The 19,055-nt window shown below is 41.1% G+C and overlaps 5 protein-coding genes and 1 non-coding gene across 6 annotated transcripts; 2 read left to right on the top strand and 4 right to left on the bottom strand.

Annotated features, from left to right (window-relative positions):
- Positions 1 to 179: 179 nt before the first annotated feature.
- On the bottom strand, positions 180 to 986 carry PUMCH_003892 (uncharacterized protein; the record flags this gene model as incomplete). Its single annotated transcript, XM_063022846.1, has 1 exon — positions 180 to 986. One exon carries the CDS (start codon positions 984 to 986, stop codon positions 180 to 182), a length of 807 nt encoding a protein of 268 aa, XP_062878916.1.
- A 4,730-nt stretch (positions 987 to 5,716) lies between these two features.
- On the bottom strand, positions 5,717 to 5,788 carry PUMCH_003891. The gene has a single exon. It is a non-coding gene; the product is annotated as a tRNA-Trp (tRNA).
- Positions 5,789 to 9,665: 3,877 nt separating this feature from the next.
- On the bottom strand, positions 9,666 to 11,129 carry PUMCH_003890 (uncharacterized protein; the record flags this gene model as incomplete). Its single annotated transcript, XM_063022845.1, has 1 exon — positions 9,666 to 11,129. One exon carries the CDS (start codon positions 11,127 to 11,129, stop codon positions 9,666 to 9,668), a length of 1,464 nt encoding a protein of 487 aa, XP_062878915.1.
- Positions 11,130 to 11,895: 766 nt separating this feature from the next.
- Positions 11,896 to 13,608, top strand: PUMCH_003889 (uncharacterized protein; the record flags this gene model as incomplete). The annotated part of the gene is made up of 1 exon (XM_063022844.1): positions 11,896 to 13,608. One exon carries the CDS (start codon positions 11,896 to 11,898, stop codon positions 13,606 to 13,608), a length of 1,713 nt encoding a protein of 570 aa, XP_062878914.1.
- Positions 13,609 to 14,281: 673 nt separating this feature from the next.
- On the top strand, positions 14,282 to 15,742 carry PUMCH_003888 (uncharacterized protein; the record flags this gene model as incomplete). Its single annotated transcript, XM_063022843.1, has 1 exon — positions 14,282 to 15,742. One exon carries the CDS (start codon positions 14,282 to 14,284, stop codon positions 15,740 to 15,742), a length of 1,461 nt encoding a protein of 486 aa, XP_062878913.1.
- Positions 15,743 to 15,984: 242 nt separating this feature from the next.
- On the bottom strand, positions 15,985 to 18,852 carry PUMCH_003887 (uncharacterized protein; the record flags this gene model as incomplete). Its single annotated transcript, XM_063022842.1, has 1 exon — positions 15,985 to 18,852. The coding sequence occupies one exon, from the start codon at positions 18,850 to 18,852 to the stop codon at positions 15,985 to 15,987; it is 2,868 nt and encodes a 955-aa protein (XP_062878912.1).
- Positions 18,853 to 19,055: the final 203 nt, after the last annotated feature.

Genomic DNA, 19,055 nt, shown 5'->3' with positions numbered 1-19,055 from the left:
CATAACTTCATCTCGCAAGTCTACATGGGTATTTTCGTCAATATTAATAAATGTATGATCCCATAAATAATGCTATGCATTCTATATTGCAAAGTGGAACTAGAATAATGTCACTTTCAGGAAAAACAATCAATTGTGTTCTTTCTATAATGCGCCAGTGATGAATTACCTGCAGTGAGCTAAGGTTTGGCTTGAGTGCGCTTTTTCACACCATTCCTCGTTTTCTTCCCTTCCTGAAGAGCCTTGTGTCTTGCCACTGATGTAATTTCCTTGATGTCACGGACCATCTTCTTACAGTATTCTCTATTCTTCATGTAATCTGGTCTAGTAGGAGACCTGTCACAGAACAAATTTAATCGAGTGCATGTTGAGCAAATCTCTCCGTCTTGAGGGCATGATTTGTGGCGAACACGGCATGTCCAGCATCCAGCCAATTGCCAGTTTGAACCCCCAAAGGACTTTCTTTCCCCGCGATCTCCCTTGGCTGTCTTTGATGTCAGATTGATGTCTTCAGAATCAGTCACGGCTTTTGTAACATTCCGAGACTTAGTGGGCTCTGAGCTACTTTTCTTAGAACTGTTTTGTGAAATGTCACTCTTATTTATCTGAACCTTTATCACTTTACTCGGTTGCGACGTACTCTGCGAAGAATTGAAGTTCAATCGGACCACAAGTTTACTCAGGCCGGGGTTTTTCTCATTCTTGCCAGAGCCTTGTGAAAACTTTTCATCATTTTCATTTGAATGGGTGGTATTCCTATGTGTGATGTCTGATGAATTCAACTTGAGGAAATCATCAGATGTGAAGCGACCTATATAGGTGGGCTTGAAATATCTGACTTGACCTTTGCCTGGAACTTTCAAATCCGGTAGATCTTTGGTATACGCAACTCCTATCGGTATAATATCTTCCGGACGATCATATAGATTGAACGGTTTTAGTGAAGAAACAGTGCTGTCATCATCTGATTTCATTAGGGTTAGCATGGCTTCATTCGATAAAGAAATGTGGGAAAGTGTCGGAAAACAGGGGGGTTTCGAGCGGGCCAGACTTTGGAAATCGTACCAATGATACGCGGGAGTAACCCTGATGCTTGCAAAATGCTCCACTGATTAAATATAGAGTCTCTCGACAAGATCGCTTACAAAAAGATATAGAAACGTCAAACCAAGGTTTAGATCAAAGACAGTAATAGAAAATCACTCTATACACAGGACAACTTCAGGAGGTAAGATACGCTGAGCTGATGAAATCGCACCCCACACAAGAGATTCATGTATGAAATTGTTGACTTATTGAGCATCTACAAATTCTGATTTTCGGAAATACAAGGATTAATGTATAGTTGCTAGATGGAGCATGGTTCAAAACACTTTGTAGTACCTCAAAAAGAATCTAACTTCATCCTGAGCGTTGTTCAGTCCGCAATATGTTAATAATTATGTCTAAAACCTCGTCATCGTCGCTCAATGATTCTTCATAGTTTGGATTCGAAAGTTTGTTCTCAATCACATGGTCGAGTAAAGTACGCAATCTTTTTATGAGTACACCGTTCTTACACCAGGTACGTATGGGCATCCACAGGTCAAGAACAATACCTGGACATCTCCTTCCAGAAGAGATAGAGCCGGCTATATCATACGAAATTCTACCTCCGAGAAGAAGAGCACTTAGTGTACTGGTAGGAGTAATATCCCTGAGAAAGAGTTTCGATGTGTAATTAGCGGATGAATAGACGACAAACGGAGCCTTGTGTATAGCATTGGAATTGACTCTTGCTGATGGAGTTAGGTCGAAATTTGCTCTTGCTTTCTCCGTGTCAAAAGAACCATCTTCCATTGTTAAATCTTCTAAATTCGGGATCGCTGAAGATGAATCTGAATCAGAAAATAATGTAGAAGAAGGATGGATGAAGGCTCTCGAGGCAGGCATTTCAGCTCCGGATATATCAGAGTAAATCTGCTCAATGTACTTCTCATTTCTGATCCAGAACTTGGCCTTTTTGGCATCGGGATCAATTTCCACTGCACCAACTAAGGTCTGAGCATATTTTGGATCTGGTAACTGAACTCTTGCCAATTGTGGTGTGAATGATCCAGTGATTATTGCTCTAAGAATGGTGAAATTGTTACTATTCTTATTGTATTTCTCAAGCTCATCACAGTTGTATGCAAACGGCAAGAACCCGATTTCTTTGAGAGTCAGAAGATACTGAGTTCGGTTTGATCTTATGTCTTGGAGAGTAAGGTATGACAAATAATTCTCTGCGAGGAACTTTTTACCTTCGCCACCAGTTGAGGAATCCCATTGGTGAAAAGCAAACACAGAGGCCATGAGATCACCCTGACCCCGAGATAAAGAATTTTTTGCCCTTTTTACTTGATCTTTAATCTCGAAATTGCTCGAGAATGGTGACCCACTCGAACACACTGCGGCTAAAGTCAAACAACGCTCAACACAACCAAAAATACATCCAAGTATTAATAGTTTCCCCACTTGCAAGTCTGTGGGGATAAGGGACAAGTACTTACCCAAGTGAGTGAGGCTTCCGTCTGAATCAAGTGCTCCAATTTCACCCAACAATGATTGAGCTTTGTCTAGCGACTGGTCTTCGGGCGGATCCAAGCCTTCTCGCAAAAATTGAGAGACGTCTTTGATTCCCATAGCCTTTATAACTAAGTATAAATTCTCCAACCTCGTACGACGGATTTCTGGAATTGGTTGTGCCAAGACGGACAGTTGTGTCTCTTCGGTGTACAAATGATAACAAGTTCCCTTCTGAATACGTCCTGAACGACCCCTTCTTTGAGACATTTCGGCCCTTGAGCACCAATTTTCAACTAAGCGAGTGGTGTTTGCCTGAGGATCAAAAAAGATACTCTTCGACCTACCGGCCTCTACAACAACAACACAATCAGGAATGGTGATCGAAGTTTCCGCAATATTTGTTGACACAACAACTTTTCTCGAGCCTCGTGGTGGAGAATGGAACACACGCTTTTGATCCTTGGAAGAAAGGGCGGAATGCAATGGCAAAGACCAGACATTTTTGCCAGCAATACGGAACTCCTCGTTTATCTTTCGAATGCAGGTATTTATTTCCATTATTCCTGGTAGAAAGATGAGAATCGAACCTGAGTTTTCCTCTTCTCTCAATTTGGTATCAATGTGGACACACAACTTTGCGATTAAATCATTGTTGAGTTTTCCACTCTTGAAAAATTGAGAATCAGCCTTTGGCTTGATGATTTGATCATCATATGTCGTCATAGAGTAGTCCAATTCAGTAAGGATAGTATCAAGATAAATATCCTTGATAGGAAATGTTCGGCCCTCGATGTGGATGGTGTGGACTTTAGACAGAAAGTACCTAATGAATATTTCTGGATTGATGGTAGCGGACATGAGGACAATTTTGAGTTTAGGGAGTTTGCCAATAATTTTTCTTAAAATGTTCAAGAGAAAGTCACTGTCAACCGAACGCTCATGCACTTCATCAATGAATATGAACTCTAAATTGTCAAACATTGTCGAGTTGCCACCAGTCGGAGATAAAAAGGATTGAAGCATTCGTAAAAGTATTCCAGTGGTTACGAACAGCAACCGAGTTCTCTTCAGTGTTTTGTTTTCGCCTCTTATCATAAATCCAGTCTCTTCGCCAACTTTTTGACAACGCTCCTCGGATATTCTCTCAGCCAAGCCTATTGTCGAAATTCTCCTAGGTTGAGTGCAAATGATTTTGCTCTCGAAATTGCCTTTTTCTGAAAGCGCGTCTAGAATAAACTGAACAATTTGTGTACTTTTTCCTGAACCTGTTTCTCCAGTGACAAGTGTGACTTTATTGGACAGTATTACTTCAACCAACTCTTCTCTCTTCATCCAGGCCGGTAATTGCTTTCGGCGACATACAGAAGCGATAAGTTCTTTTGACTTTTGTGTCTCCTCGTATTCAGAGCGAATCTTTTCAATGTCAGCCGGCAGAAGACGATCATCCCTGGATTTTTTGACGGTATGTGGGGTTTTTTCCTTGCTTTTTATCAATTTTGTCGATTTGGAGACAGAATTATTGACAACTAGACTCCCAGGATTCTTAATGATTGCAGTGATATTGTTTTCTAACCATTCAACTAAAGAAAACAAAAAGCAATCACCAAATAGATTATTGCTCTGCAAATTCTCGTATAATTGTCTCACAATAGAAAGTTTGATGTAACTCGCTAATTTGAATGAAGCATCGTTAACTATTATCTGGACGCCAGGAAATTGATCAGGATATACAGTGGGGTAAAACAATTTCACCAGTAACATGCCGGCAGTAATATCAGATATGTTCAATGACAACGTTGCGATTTTCTTTGAATCAGCTGCATATGAAACTTTGTTGCTTCCAATGGCGGATATTCCATCCAATTCTTCTATCCAGAGATCTAGATTAGTATCTGAAAGCTCGGAGTTAGAGAACTCAATGCCGGCAATCTTATGTGTAAGCGAGATAGCTGTTAAATGTTCGTCACCATTACATTCTTTGAGTGCTGCCTGTATTTCGTCTTTATCATATCCAGACTGGGCAAGTCTCTGCAAGATGTACTCAGTCTTTATATCAGTGGAAATCTTCAAAGACAATGAACTATCTTCATCTCTTTTCGTGAAGAAATCAGGTAGATCGTCCTCTGGCACATGAAAAAGAAGCCACTCTAGGGCATCAATGAATGTGTTTGTGTGATGCAAAGCTTCCCTAACATGAGAGTCACGGAAGCCAATTTGAGAGAGCTGAGAAATCCAAGATTCACTCTGGCCCTTATCAACTCTTTTATGTTCATTGTATTCGACCCAGGATATGTGGCGCTTAATTGAATTTTCAATCGAAGCACGGATGTCGGCGGAAAAATCGACAAATGGCGCATTTTCCCAAGCTTTCTTACTGAAATGAAGCGATTTCAAGAGCAGAGGATCTCTTATGGCAGGAGTCTTCGTCTCTTGCCTGCTCTTTGGCTTTGGAGTATCTTCCAATAATACACTTGTAGTCGGTTTTCGTATTTTGGCCTCAGTATTATCTCTAGCCTTTCTTTCCCGCTCTTTCATCTCCTGAGCCGCTGCATTGTCCAAGTAAACCTGGAATGGATTGGCGTTATAGATTTTGTCATGAAATGCCTTGTCTTTTTTCAAAAGCTCAAGTCTTTTGGCTTCCATGTCTGACCAGTAATTTCTAAACAACGTGGGCAAGACCATCTTCATGTTCTTTACGTAGTTGATTCTAAACATCGCATACGTAGCAGCAAAATGGCGTGCTTCATTTGTTGTCTCTCGGGGCGGGAGAAGATCTGAGTCCGGTTGCCATTTAAGGTGAATGGTCTCTCTTGTCTTTGGATTCTCCCACAGCAAATTGACAACACCAACGAAACCTTTCGAGGTTTTGCGCATGTCAATAATGACTTTGTTCCATTTCTGCTTCTGAGCAAATTCAAAAAGTAGAGTTGCTGGTAGTTTTCCTGTCCATCCAAAGTTGTCTCCTATCGCTAGGCCTCTTTGAGGTTTGGCAGGAGCATTAGCATCTTGTGGAGGGGCGGGGGATTGAGATTTAGATTTTTTTTGCTTTCCATTCTGCGGTGGTGCTTCAACAGCCACGGCCTTCTTTACTTTTTTGGCCATGAACTGAGAATTATTGAGTGAATCATGGAGAAAAAAACACACATGTATGAAAAATACAACAAAAAAGTGACACGGACAGGAATCGAACCTGCAACCCTTTGATTTGGAATCAAAAGCTCTGCCATTGAGCCACCGCATCAACCTGTACATTTAAAGTTTTTGCCCTAAATATAATTTGGTAGATGTCATTGTATCCAATATCCTTTGTTGTTACCGAAATGCTGCGACAGTAAGTTTCATCCACAACTTTGACTCTCCGGTCAGCAACTTTTTTAAAGTTTTTTAAATGCAAATTTCAGTATGGTATGATCAACTCATTTGACGCGGCTATTTCTCAAGAGTGGACAATGCATGGATACGCAGTACATCTAAATGGGGATCGACAAAGTTCGGACACTGGGAACTGACATCGAGACAGACATTTATCAAACGAAACCAGGGGTTCAAGTCAATTTCGGGCATTGAACTACCCTTTACTATCATGTAGTCATTACTTTGAATTACATCCTTTTTGGTAGCTTGAAATATTTGTCTACTCAAAAATTCAAATCATCTAAACGATACTTGCAAAATGCCGTCTCGACCACAAGAATCGAATGACGAGACACATGGACTCTTGGCAGAAGAACAATTCAGTTGCTCTCACTTATGCCATGTCAACAATGTGAATTTGAAGTCACACAGCCATTGCAAAATTGACGACAAAGGATACCAAACAGAAAAAATCGACTCAAAATCATTATAAAAGAAAGTCAATTAGCTCTTCATTCTCTATCCATCACGAATACAAATTCTACTATGATACTCAAGAGGGTGTTAACAGCTTTAGCAATTCTTGGTACGTCTCTGGGCCTTACCTTCGATGAGGTTACTGACGCCGAGCCTTTGGCTTTGAACAAGCCTGTTGGAAAATATATTGTCGAACTCGATTTGGGATTTAACAGTGAAGATTCTTTGGATTCTTTGCGTCAGGGAGGCCTCGAAGTGTCTATCAACAATCAATTTGATTCTCCAATTTTCAATGGTGTTTCCTTGGATATTCGCAACTCTACCGCGAGAACATTGGAGGAAATCAAAGCTCTCCCGGGTATCAAGGACGCTTGGGAAGCATCCTACGTTACTTTAGATTTCAAGGTGGAGGATACCACCGAGGCAAAATGGAATCCCCATGGTTTGACTGGAGTCGATAAGGTTCACCTGTATGATTTATGGGGAGAAGGCGTCAGAATTGCAGTGATTGATTCAGGTGTGGACAGTAAACACCCAGCTTTTGCTGATAATTTAGTCCCCGGATACGATTTTACTGATAATCCAAGGAATCCCAAGAATGATTCGACTGATTGTATCGGACATGGAACTTTTGTTTCTTCTGTGATTGTTGGCAATTCTGATGTTCTTATGGGTGTCGCTCCACAGGCTACAATTAAAATGTACAAAGTCTTTGGGTGCTCGCCAACAACCACTGACGATATCATCTTGGCAGCAATGATAAAGGCATACTCCGAAAATCCTGATGTAATGTCACTTTCTTTGGGTTCTGATCGAGGTTATCCTTCCATCCCTGTCTCCCTTGTTGCTGCTAAAATCGCGGAAACTATCCCTATCGTTTTTGCCGCTGGAAACTCTGGTTCAGATGGATTGTACCGTGCATCTTCGGGTGCTTCTGGTAAAGGTGTTATTGCAGTTGCCTCTGTTGAAGCAGACCAGCTACTCAGTTGGTCAGGTATGTTGTATTCTTCGAGTGGTGATCAAATGCCCTTCCAATATGTCTCCAGTGATGGATCAAATTTCGGATTAAGTGGTTCATACGGTGTCGACTACCTCGGCGATTTGTGCACAGCTGGCAGTTACGGTGGCAGTGTTGATGGAACAAACAGGTTCATGGCCGGATACAAAGGACAGTGTGATGGAAACGATATCTTGGAAACCGCGAATCTGTATGGTTACATGGGTGTTATCGTATTTGCCTCACAAGCCGCTTTGAAATATTCGCATATGAGGTTTTCTTCTAGTGGAGCACAATTATGGGGCATGAGCACCTATGACGCCTTGTATTGGATGTATAATGAGGCCACGTACGGTAGCAACTTTTGGGCTAGCTTTAGTACCGAGGATTCCTCGGTATCTGCGCTTCCTAAGTCTGATGCATACTCGGGTGTAATCAACTCTTTCACTTCTTGGGGTCCCACATTCAGCCAAGGGTTTTATCCCCATATTGCTGCACCTGGTGGGGATGTATTGGGAGCAAAGATTGGTGGTGGCTACTCTATCTCTTCAGGTACGTCCTTCGCGTGTCCGTACATATCAGGTGTAATTGCCTTGTTTTTGGGTGCAAATGGTCGAACCGACCCTCTGGAAATCAGGAATCGTTTGATTGGGGCAGGAAGACTCATGGCATTAACTCTGACAGTTAAAGGGAACACTGCCACTGACAAACAAAATTACGCGCCTGTTATCCAGCAAGGAAATGGACTTATTGATGCTGTTTCTTTTTTCGAAACAAACACAAGAATTCTTTCTTCTCCTTATCTTGAGTTGAATGATACAATTCACAGGGTTTCAAAACATACAATTACCGTTATGAACGATGGAAACTATGATATTCATTACACAGTATCGACCAGAGAACTCCCCTCCGTTTTTGCAATGGATGCTTCGCTGGGAAACGTTGCCTCGTACTTTCCACAATTGTCTAATTCTCCGGCACTGATTGAACTTTCGGAAACGACGTTCACTATCCCAGTTGGTCAACAAGTTTCCTTTGATGTGACTATCAATCCTCCATCAGATTTGGATCTGTCGAAGGCTCCAATTTTTCAAGGTGCAATTGATATAAGTGGCAACAACGGAGAATTAGTGACTGTACCATACATGGGAATTCAAGTTGACACTCATCTGTGGAGTCCATGGGCTGGCCCCCCTTTGATCGTCGGCAAGGATCTGCTGGGAAAATTGAAGAACCTTACTAGCTGGAATCATAATTTCGCACCAAACCAAGATGACTCCCCTGTTGTCTATCATAACATCCGATTTGGTACCCAATTTTACTCATATGACCTTGTTGAACAAAATTTCAATTTGTCCACGTATCTGTACCCAATGACTAGTGAACGCAATGGCTTTATCGGACCACTTGTGACAAATACTAAGATGGGGGGCCCAGTTGCATTTCCTATTCAATTTGCTGCTATAAGCTCCCAAGTGTCATTCTTCGGATTTCTGGGTCTTTCCTCTGGTTCTCACATTCCTAATGGTAAGTTCAGGATATTGTGTCGGGCATTAAAGCCGTTTGGAGACTTTTCGAATTTCAACGATTGGCAACTATACCTTTCCGATCCCTTTACTGTTCAGCAGGGGTGATAATGGAGACGTGGTATTTTCTAGATTGAATAGAATATACAGCTTCATTGAAATTGAGATGCGCCGTGTCTACAGATTCCTTAGACTTCTGAATATTAGGTGACGCCTGTGTTGTGTTCTAACTAATTGAAAGAAATTTAGTCTGGTGCATTCTAAGCAATACTAAACACTCTTAAATTCTATTATATGCAACTTCCTCAACGGAGTTTTGTAGCTCAATCCCATTCAAGCAGACCTTCAAAGAATACAATATTCATTCCGGAGTTTGGTAGTCCTCAACACTTACCTTTTTCTGCTATTGAATTCGTTCTGAGAATTGTTCTCTTTGCAGCCCGCCTTATCAATAGGGCCGGTCTTTGATGAGCATGTATGGACAAGGTGTAGATAATTTTGTGGTCCCTTCCCGAAAATCCGTAATAATTCTGCAAAGATCCTACACTAATCAATTGTATTTTTTTCTATAACGTCTTACAATATGCATCTGTGTACAGACTTTGGCAGCCATTTTTGAGCTATAACGTGCTGCTTATCGCTGAATAAATGGGCTTATATAAAACAATCAAAACGTGAGAATTATAATAAAATGAAACGAAACCCATCTGTATTAAAATGTTTTGTTCAACCATGTCTGTGTACTAGCCCTTAAATAGCACTAATCAATCCAATTCAGCATGAGTTTGCACTTCTTCGAAATGCACAGAGAGATTAACAGGGACTAATGGGCCTGAAGGTGTGAATCTTTCGATCCAAGTTGGGTCGAGGCTCAATTTGTAAACTTTGACAATGGCAACAACAGCGATCTTCACCTCAGCCAAAGCGAAAAGTTGTCCGAGACAAGATCTTTTTCGTCCATGAAACGCTGTCAATGTACAGTTTGACTGTGCCAATCTAAATCTCTTGTTGATCTCTTCTTTAGTCGTTCCCCATCTTTGCGGCCGAAACTCATCAGCATCTTTCCAATACTTCTCGTCTCTTTGGGTAAATAAAGAATTATTTCCGATATAAACACCTTTTGGAATAACAAGATCCTTTCCCAAAAAAACCCGCTGTCTTGTGACTCTATTGATGAGTTGTGCAATTGGAGGAAGCAATCTCAAAGCTTCATATACAATTGCATCCAAGAATGGATTTTCGGAATAATTGGTGTTCTGATTGAGAAGGCATCTCAATTTATCCTGGATCGAAGGGTGTTTCGAAAGAAGATATATGACAGTTGTCAATAAAATCTGGGGATTTTCATGCCCAGCTACCATTGCTATCATAGCATTATCTTGAAATTGTTGTTTTGTGATTATTTTTTTCTCAAATCCATCTGCTAATGAGGGGCCCAATTTGTTAGAGTTTTCAACAGTCTTATCTGCTAGAATTTTGTCAAAGAATAATTTTTTGAATTCTCTGACAGCATTGCGGGCTCTGATTCTACTTGGAATTGGAAGCTTGTCGAGAAAGGTGAAATTCATGAACAATGGTTTGAAGATTTGATTTTTCAAATAGTTGATTCTCTCTTGTATAGACACACCGTTCAAGGGCGTCCTAAGATCACTACCAATAATACAATCGCCCACACAAGACAAGGTATATTTCTGGAATATTTCATTGACTCTCATGGTTTTATTAGCTGGTAGAGAGTTGCTTATTTCTTGTAGGAGAAGTTCGACATTTTTCTCGAGTGGGCTCATGTCTGGAAATCTAATACTGTCTTCTGTCAATGAACGATATTTCGCCCAATTTTCGTTTCCAGCAGAAATAAGATTGTCACCCAAATATTCTGCGATGACAGCATGTGGTATTTTTTCTTGATTTCCACTTTTTTCGAAGATATCGTTGTGACTTATAACTGTCTTTACGTATTCGGGTTTAGTGACAAGAATGTTCCACCTAGATGCAAAATACACTTTCACTGCGCCATACTTTTCAACTTTTTCGCGAAAATGCTTCTCATAAATACTTTTTTGGTCCCAGTTGAAAATTATTGGCAAGAAGCAGACATAGAAAGGGATTGTTGGAATACTTTTGGGAAAATCTGATGGTGGTAAAATAATTTGGCGAAGCCAGATTGCAATGAGTGCACTCAATAGAATGCCCAAGAAATAATTGCAATGATCAACCACGAACAGCATCGCTTTTCTAGGAAAATGAGGATGAAGAAACAGTGAATGTCACACACTGTGACACTATATGCCTCAGCAGAACATTCCACGCAGAGCAATCTGAGATAAAACACCGAATTTACTAACAACCAATTTGTCTCTTTCCAAGATATTTTCCAGGAATGTACAAATAATGAATTTCTCTTCAGAATGATGCCAATGTCTTCAGTTGTTTCCACGAATTCCATGCAGTTATGTGCGTGGATTCTATGACAATTCAACAACTGATAAGACCACTTAAGTCCATAAAAACTGGCTCATATATCTATGCGCCGATTGAGAAATCTAATATTTGCCCAACCTTGAATGAGCAGATAAATAATCGAGTAGGTAAGTTTTAATCTCAGAGACAGCATGAAACTCAGTCATCAATTGGACACAGCAACGTCAAGGAATCTCAATCTCAAGATTTATTGAAAAACATCAGACAAATTGTAAAAGCATTCCGCTATATTCAGTGGTTTCAGAATAACGGTTGTTGATAATACACAGCGTTCCTGCATGATAACCGTCAAGAACGAACAACACCAGTAGCTTCAGTTTAAAAACACTACCACATCGTACAATGAAAAAAGAAAATTCAATATAAAAAATGACACAAATCATATCCGAGCAGGGTATCTACTTTGTCCACTTCGCCTAGGAAAGATACACAAAAACTTACACCAGTGCACCGCTTACGTAACGCCAGATTTGGATTGTGAGTACACACATTTGCAATTGACCTACTGAGTCGATGAGCGCGTTTGCTGCCTTCAAGCCGGCTTCTTCAGAAGTCCATGTTGAATCAAAAGTGGATGCTCTGCCGATACTCCTCGAGTCCATGGCTACATGCTCTTCTTTTGTCCCTTCGTTCTCAAACACTATATTAAAGCCCAACTCAATACTACATGGGTTGCATAAGGACGAATACCTAATATTCAGAGGGAACTACACGCTCAAAGTTCATAGTGGAGCTATTTTACTCAATAATTTACACCCTGTGGTTGTAGGTTCGTCGCACCTCGTAGTTACAAACTCTTCTGAGTCTCTACCGATTATATCCTGCAGCTGTTCCGAGAGTAGATCAGAGCTTAAGAGTAACGATTTTAATCAACTTTTTCCAAGTCACGATTCTATTATCGAAATCTTCAATGTTGATAATGGCTTACCTGAGATTGGTGACCTATATCCACCTTTGGAGGATCATTACTTCAGGAGTTCGGGTGCATACTCATTCGAGCTAATTCTTCCAGATCTGATCATAAATTGCACTTCTGTGTATCTTGATAGACATACTCAGCGATCTCTTGTCAAACTTGCAAAAGAAAGCAGTACTCTTGTAGTCTATGGGGTGCCCACAAGCGGGAAAACAACCATCGCAAAATCTCTTTTGAATACAGCTCTTCTGCTAGGAAATCTAGAGGTAGCTTACTTGGACCTAGATCCTGAGTCAACTAGTGCATTGATTCCAGGATGTCTATCATACACGTTGCATTCGAAGCCGGTGTATGGAAGCTTCCTCCCCTCGCAAAAGGGCTCTAATCCGAAAGACTTGCATTTCTATTGGGGCTTCCAATCTTACCTGTCTTCGCCACTGCGATACTTGCAACTTTGTGAAGAACTCATTCAGCATCATCAGGGCTCAGATCGCGTCCCACTCATTGTTAAATTCCCGAGTTATATCAAAGGCTATGGTAGAGACATTCTTACAAAAATAGTCCAGCTTCTCCAAGCTAACCATCTTATTTACTTGACTCACAGAAATGCTGTGCAGTTGAACGGATTCGAGGCTTCAGATGCCTTTGAGGCACAGGACAATCCGGATTCAGAAGTTACTGCTCCCTTCAAAGAATTCACAGCCGTTAAAAGTCTTAGAGCAGTGAGGAAGAGTTCTGAAATCAGCAAAAAGGATCTTTTTGTGCGTAACAAGCTTTTACATTTTCACCAAACCGAGGAGGGCAATTTTGATTTCAAACCCATCATCTCTAAACTGCCCTCCAGATTGTCTTTTAAGTATATTTCGGCAATAAGTGTTTTGAATTACGATCTCGATGATTCATCTTTGGCATTCGAAACGAACAAACTTGCCGAAGCTACGATTATGGGTATTTTTGTTTCTCCCAAAAAGAATTTTAAAACAGATGGACTATATCTCAATGGACTGGATTTTCTTTCGATGAATTGCCAATTCATTTGCCTATGTTTGGTCCATTCGTTGGATTTAGACAATGATTTTGTGAATTTGTACTTGCCTCTGGATCCAAGTTGTCCTGAAAAGCTACAGATACATCTAGAAAAAGGAAAAAGGTTAATTTTGGCAAGAGGCGAGGGCGTTATACCTTCTGTTGAAATGGTCACAATGGATAGATTTGAGCCTATAGTCCCATATATTGATAGCGCCGCGAAGAAGAGGATTGGAGGTGTATGGAAGCCACGTCGTGGTATAAGCAGAAAGAACCAAGGATGATATAGAAATTCCGTCTGGTTTGTGCTTTTTTATGCCTTCGCTCACAGATAGTGTAGTTTTGAATTCAAGCGCTCCCAATTGTTACGAGTGACCACGTAACTGGAAAGCCATTTTAATTTTCCGATATCTTCTAAAACATTGTTGTTGTTCTTATTCCTTAGTGTATAAATAGAGTCATAGCACAAATTCGTTTCTTAAGTGTTAAGGTAAGTCCTGGGATGTTAAAAAAACTCCCTATTTGAGCAAAATACCCCTTATTTACGATATTCTGGCTCCGCCAATCTCATTCCATTGAATTTTATTTTTGATGACGAGAGAGAATTTCTCGAACAAAATCTCACTTTAAAGTTTCTCGCAAGGAACTATGATTTTTGTGAATGTGACAAACTTAGAATTTTCAAAGTATTAATCGCAAAATAAAATTACGGGTTCAAGGAAGAGCCACCATAATTCCGCTCTGGGCTCAAAAATTTCAGTAAAGGTATACTAAGCATTTACTGCTTCCTTGATTACCCCGGTGCTGAAAGACACTACAATGACACAAGAGCTTGAGGGAAAAAAAGTAATTGTGAAGATTGTGAGTTGAAAATTTGGCATGTGAATTATTTCTTTGTCTGGCGGCGATTTTAGATTGGCATTTATTATTCAATTGTCACTTTCTCCACGTTATTTTATGCACACCTTTGTGGACATTTATAGATCATATCATACAAAGCCAAAGACACCTAGGATGCAGCTCCTCCCGATTTTTCTACAAGTTCTATCTGCCTATGCTGTTATACCTGAATCACATGTACAAAAGTTGGGAAAGAGCCAGCCGCCTCGGCTTCCGAACCTTGTCAAGTTGAATAGCCTTAACGAGTTGTCACCGGATTGGAGCGTCAAAGGAAACATGGTGTTAGAAGAAGGAAGACTCATAGTAAAAGATGGCTCTGGATCAATTTGGTCTCGTGATGCATTGAGTAATACAAAGGATGACTGGACCATTGAAGTCGTGTTCAGAAACTCTGAGAATGTCGAGGTGGAGGATCATTTGTACTTCGACTCCAATGGCTTCTCTTTTTGGTTAATAGAGTCAAACTTACCGCAAAACTCAGAGAATTTTGGTGGCCCCAAATCATATGAGGGTTTTCAGTTTTTGTTCAACAATAAAGAGGGGCGCGGATTGAAGATCTTTGCCAACGATGGCACAAAGGCTCCACAAAACTCGAAAGCTGATGCTCTTGGAGAATGCGATATCAATTATCTTGACTCTCTGATCCCGTTCACGTTACGTTTATCCTACTCGGGCCAAAACAAGGTATTTAAGGTACAGGTCGACAACAACTTATGTTTCAGAACCGATAAAATTTCGCTCGCCAACGTCAAGAATGATTTCATTTTTGGTGTCTCGGCTTCTGTAGATGCAAAGTCTCAAGAATATTGGGAATTGATCAAATTGGATAGTTACAATGAGGTGACAGAGGATGCAATTGACGATCATGATCTCATCAAGGAAGGATTGGTTCAAATGGTCACTGTTACGCAAATCGATGATTCGCAACCCACAGAGCATTCTAATGCAGAACAACCAAACTTCAACAGGAAGTCCTTGATGGAGAAAACGAATGATGGAGGATCCTCAGTTGATTTTTCCCAGGTATCTGCGCACATCGTTGAAATAACAAACAAACTCAATGTTCTTGAAAATTCTCTCGGCAAATTTGATAATTCTGAGGTCTCCGAGCTTTCCTCAGCCTTGCAAGAGGTAAAGAAGGTTCAAAGCGAGCAACTGGCTGTTTTACTCGATATGAGAAAAACTCACGAAGACTTCCAGGCTCTTTTGCGCTCGCATTTCAAAGAGATGGTGAGTTCTGTTGGAGTATTACACCAGAAGGTAATTGATGAAATCAAAGTACACCAAATGGAGACTCATAACATCGAAGATAAAGTCGATCTTCTCATGGCGAATCACAAGACAATCCTGAAACAATACATGGAGTATGCTGGAGAGATGAAGGGAAAGAATGACTCCTCTGAGTTTTTTAGTGTAGTTGTGAAATGGGTTTCCCTACCATTCTTTATTCTCATGGCGGGGCTCTCGCTTTTGGTGTACAGACTTCGGAAAGATATCAAGCACTCAAAAATAATCTAAATAGTATTCACAACTTTAATCATTGATCAGACTCTCTTCACGACTTGGGCCTTAAATCATGTAGTGTGCCCCATCTACCACTTGTGCTTATAACAGTGTATGTAGTATTTCAATATTTAAATATCCCAAAACGTTAATGTTTTTTTTTTTCAATTGATAATTTTGTGGAATAGGATGGGATTTGTAGTGATACAATTTGGTCAACTCAAGTATTTGCTGCCACAATTGGCAGCGGACGAAGCTCAATTAAAGTGAGAACTATAATTACCACTGCTCAAATTGATGACACTTGGAAGCATTTTGTCATCCATATCCAAGATTTTTGCAAATGACTTCTCTGGCAGGCTGACGCTAAATTTCAACCGAACACCAGCAGCTGACTCTCGCGCTTGGCCATTTGTCATGATACGCGCAATCAATTTCTCCTCCGGATTTGATGCTGAGAGAATCAATGGTTTAGAGTAGCGCCAAGTAATTCTGTTTGCATCCTTGTTAAAAGAACCTTCCGGCTTTGAAGAAGCCGAGGTCGATGATACAGAAGTATCCAAAGAAGCAGATACCACGAAATTCTCAAGTTTGATTTGGGAGCTGTAAGCTGGGTTGATGATGATTTTGACTATGAGACTTGCTTGAGTCTCTTCAGTTTTCCAGATCTGTTTGATCAAAATTGGCACTTCCTGCGGATCTATATCAAGCAGATACTTAATACCACCAAGAGTCTTGCCCAAGATTGGATTGACATTCAAAGCGTAAACGCCCTTACTTGTCTCGTGCATCAATTGTTCATTGAGCAAAAACCTGTTAAACTTTGAGGGAATTTTTACGGCAACGTAGTCCAGTGCTTCACTGGAATTGTAGTTGAAAGCAACTTCTCCCAAAACTTGACATTTGCTAACGAGACCTCTGGTTATTGTTACATTGACAATTTCGGCAATGGAAGTATTCAATCCAGGGCGCGAAATGTCATCAGCAGCATCAAAATGTTTGAAGTAGTCCTGCTTGAGCAAAGAGCTTCCTGTCATTTGACTTCTCAAAGACATTCCATCATGTGCCGGGACAAAGTTATTGCTTGTAGGTAAAGGTGTCTCTTTTCTTTCCTCTTGCGTCGTAGGATGCTTCTTTCTTGAAGGTGGAGGAGGTGGAGGAGGGCGGATATGGTCGGTCTTCTCCGGTGCAACAGCCTTTGCTGTACTATCGTCATAAACCGGAAGCAGAGCCTCAGTAGCACTTTCGAAGTCAGTGTTTGTCATTCTAGGAGTTTGGGTGGGAGTAGAAATTGATTTCTCTTCATCGCCATACTCAAAGCTGTATTTCCCAGCTGAGGCCGCTCTTGGAACCTCTTCTGGATTGATCTTGGGGGTGTTTCCCAAATCATTTGCTTTGAGAAGCGACAAGCGGTGTCCATTTGTATCAGTTGGCCCGTCACTTTCATCATCTGAGGATGTGTACTTTTCAATATTTGGCTCATCTTCGGCATACGCAACATTGCTTGACACAATTTCATCGGTAATTGGGGCAGTTGAAGTCAGTAAAGATTTCTCAGTGCCCTTACTTGGCACCATGGGCTTCGAGTTGATAGACGTGGGAGTGCGGTCAACATGTTGAGCAACAGCTGGAGGAGGAGGAGGAGAAGAAGAGACCCCTTGAGCTGCAGATGCTTCCGTGAAGGTATTTTCATCTGGAGCTGCAAGGCCAGCAGGCACTGGAGCAGTGGTAGCGGCAGGAGTGGTAGAAGAACCGGCATGAGCAGCAGGAGGTATTGACACTGAAGAAGGTTTTGCGCCTGAAAAGCTAGCAGCAGCGCTGTCTCTGCGACCGTACTTGCTTACTGGTGCAGGTGGTTGGTACAAAGAATTTCTGGTCTCCGCTTTACTAACGTGAGAGTTTTGTCTTGAATGTGTAGAAGCAACGGATCGGTCTTCTGGAATAGCTTCTGAGTGAGATACGCCACTCTTCTTTTTGCGGCCCATGATAGAGCCGAATTTCAGCATCAATTTGGATTTACGACGTTCTTTGTTTGAAGATGATGCACCAGAAGTTGTGGAAGCGGCAGAGGAAGCTGTCTTACTCTTCTGAGGGGCATGTGTCTCCTTAACGATAGGAGCGGGTTTTGGAGGAGCTTCTACTTTGGTTTTTACCATGAAATCAGTGTAATTCTCCATCTCCTTGTCAATATTAAACTCCTTTAAGATGAAGTTCACAGCATTTTCGTTCTTAGAGAGAAGGCTTGCGTTCTTGGAGTTGACCACATTCAAATACGCAATAAATGCGTTGAAGAGCAAATCTTTCTCAAAACGCTTATAATTCTCGAAGTTCAGAAGAATGGCTGGCGCTTTAACGTTCCAGTTGTAAGCACCTTCGGCATCGTCCATGCTACCCAGCATCTGCAACAATTCCTGCGAATTGATCAAAAGTTCCGAGTACTTGAAATCCTCTTTGAACGCGGCGTTGAAAGGCCCAATAATATCGTTTCTGATTGTTCTGAGAAGCAGGTCGTTGACGTGGATCTGTGACATCACACACAGAGCCACACAATTCCAAATCTTGTCAATGGCACCAAATTCGCCTTCAGAAGAAGTGAAAAAATGTCTCCCGTTCGCCACCAATGTGTTTAGGTCGTGGTTATAGCGCATGATCATGTTCAGGTAATTGGAAAACCAAGCCACCAAATTCTGTTCAATGAGTGTCTGGCTCAGCTGCAAAGACTTGGGAAGGAAGTTGGCAACATCCTCAGGTGACTTGGAAGTCAAGATCGTGGTGGGAAAGTCTGCCATCGTGGGCAATTGCTTAGAGGCTGAACAAAGATTGTATGGGGAAGTGGTAAATTGGGCGCGGGACCGGAATGGGATCTGGGTATAGCTAGGGTGAGGTTGCGAGTGCGACAGAAACGAACAAGAAGCACGGGGCTTGATGATGAAAGAGGGATGAAAAAATGAAGATATGAAAATTAATATGGATCTTTGCAAAAGTTGTATCTTTTGATATTTCTTTTTCTTTTCGGAAGACTCTGATTGTTTCTGAACAAGAATTTCGTAAATGATGGAATACTGTGCCATAGTCAAGAGCGCATAAATTGGAAAGAAAAATCGATTCAAGATGGGAGCAGACATAAATTGAAAAAACTACGATGGGTCCGAGATGCCGTCTCCAAGATTGGCATATTGTTGCTATTCGTTTCGTTGAGTCTGTGGCTAAACGAGAACCAACGACGTGTTCAAAATGAGAGGAAAAGTAGACCACCGGCGCGTAAGACGAAATTGAAATCACGAGGATACTTAAGAAATGATCGGTCCTCCTGTGTCCGATGAACTAC

Source organism: Australozyma saopauloensis, chromosome 4 (genome assembly GCF_035610405.1).
Source record: "Australozyma saopauloensis chromosome 4, complete sequence".
Lineage (NCBI taxonomy): Eukaryota > Fungi > Ascomycota > Pichiomycetes > Serinales > Metschnikowiaceae > Australozyma > Australozyma saopauloensis.
Note: the sequence above shows the minus strand (reverse complement) of the source record. Positions and strands in the feature narration are given on the sequence as shown.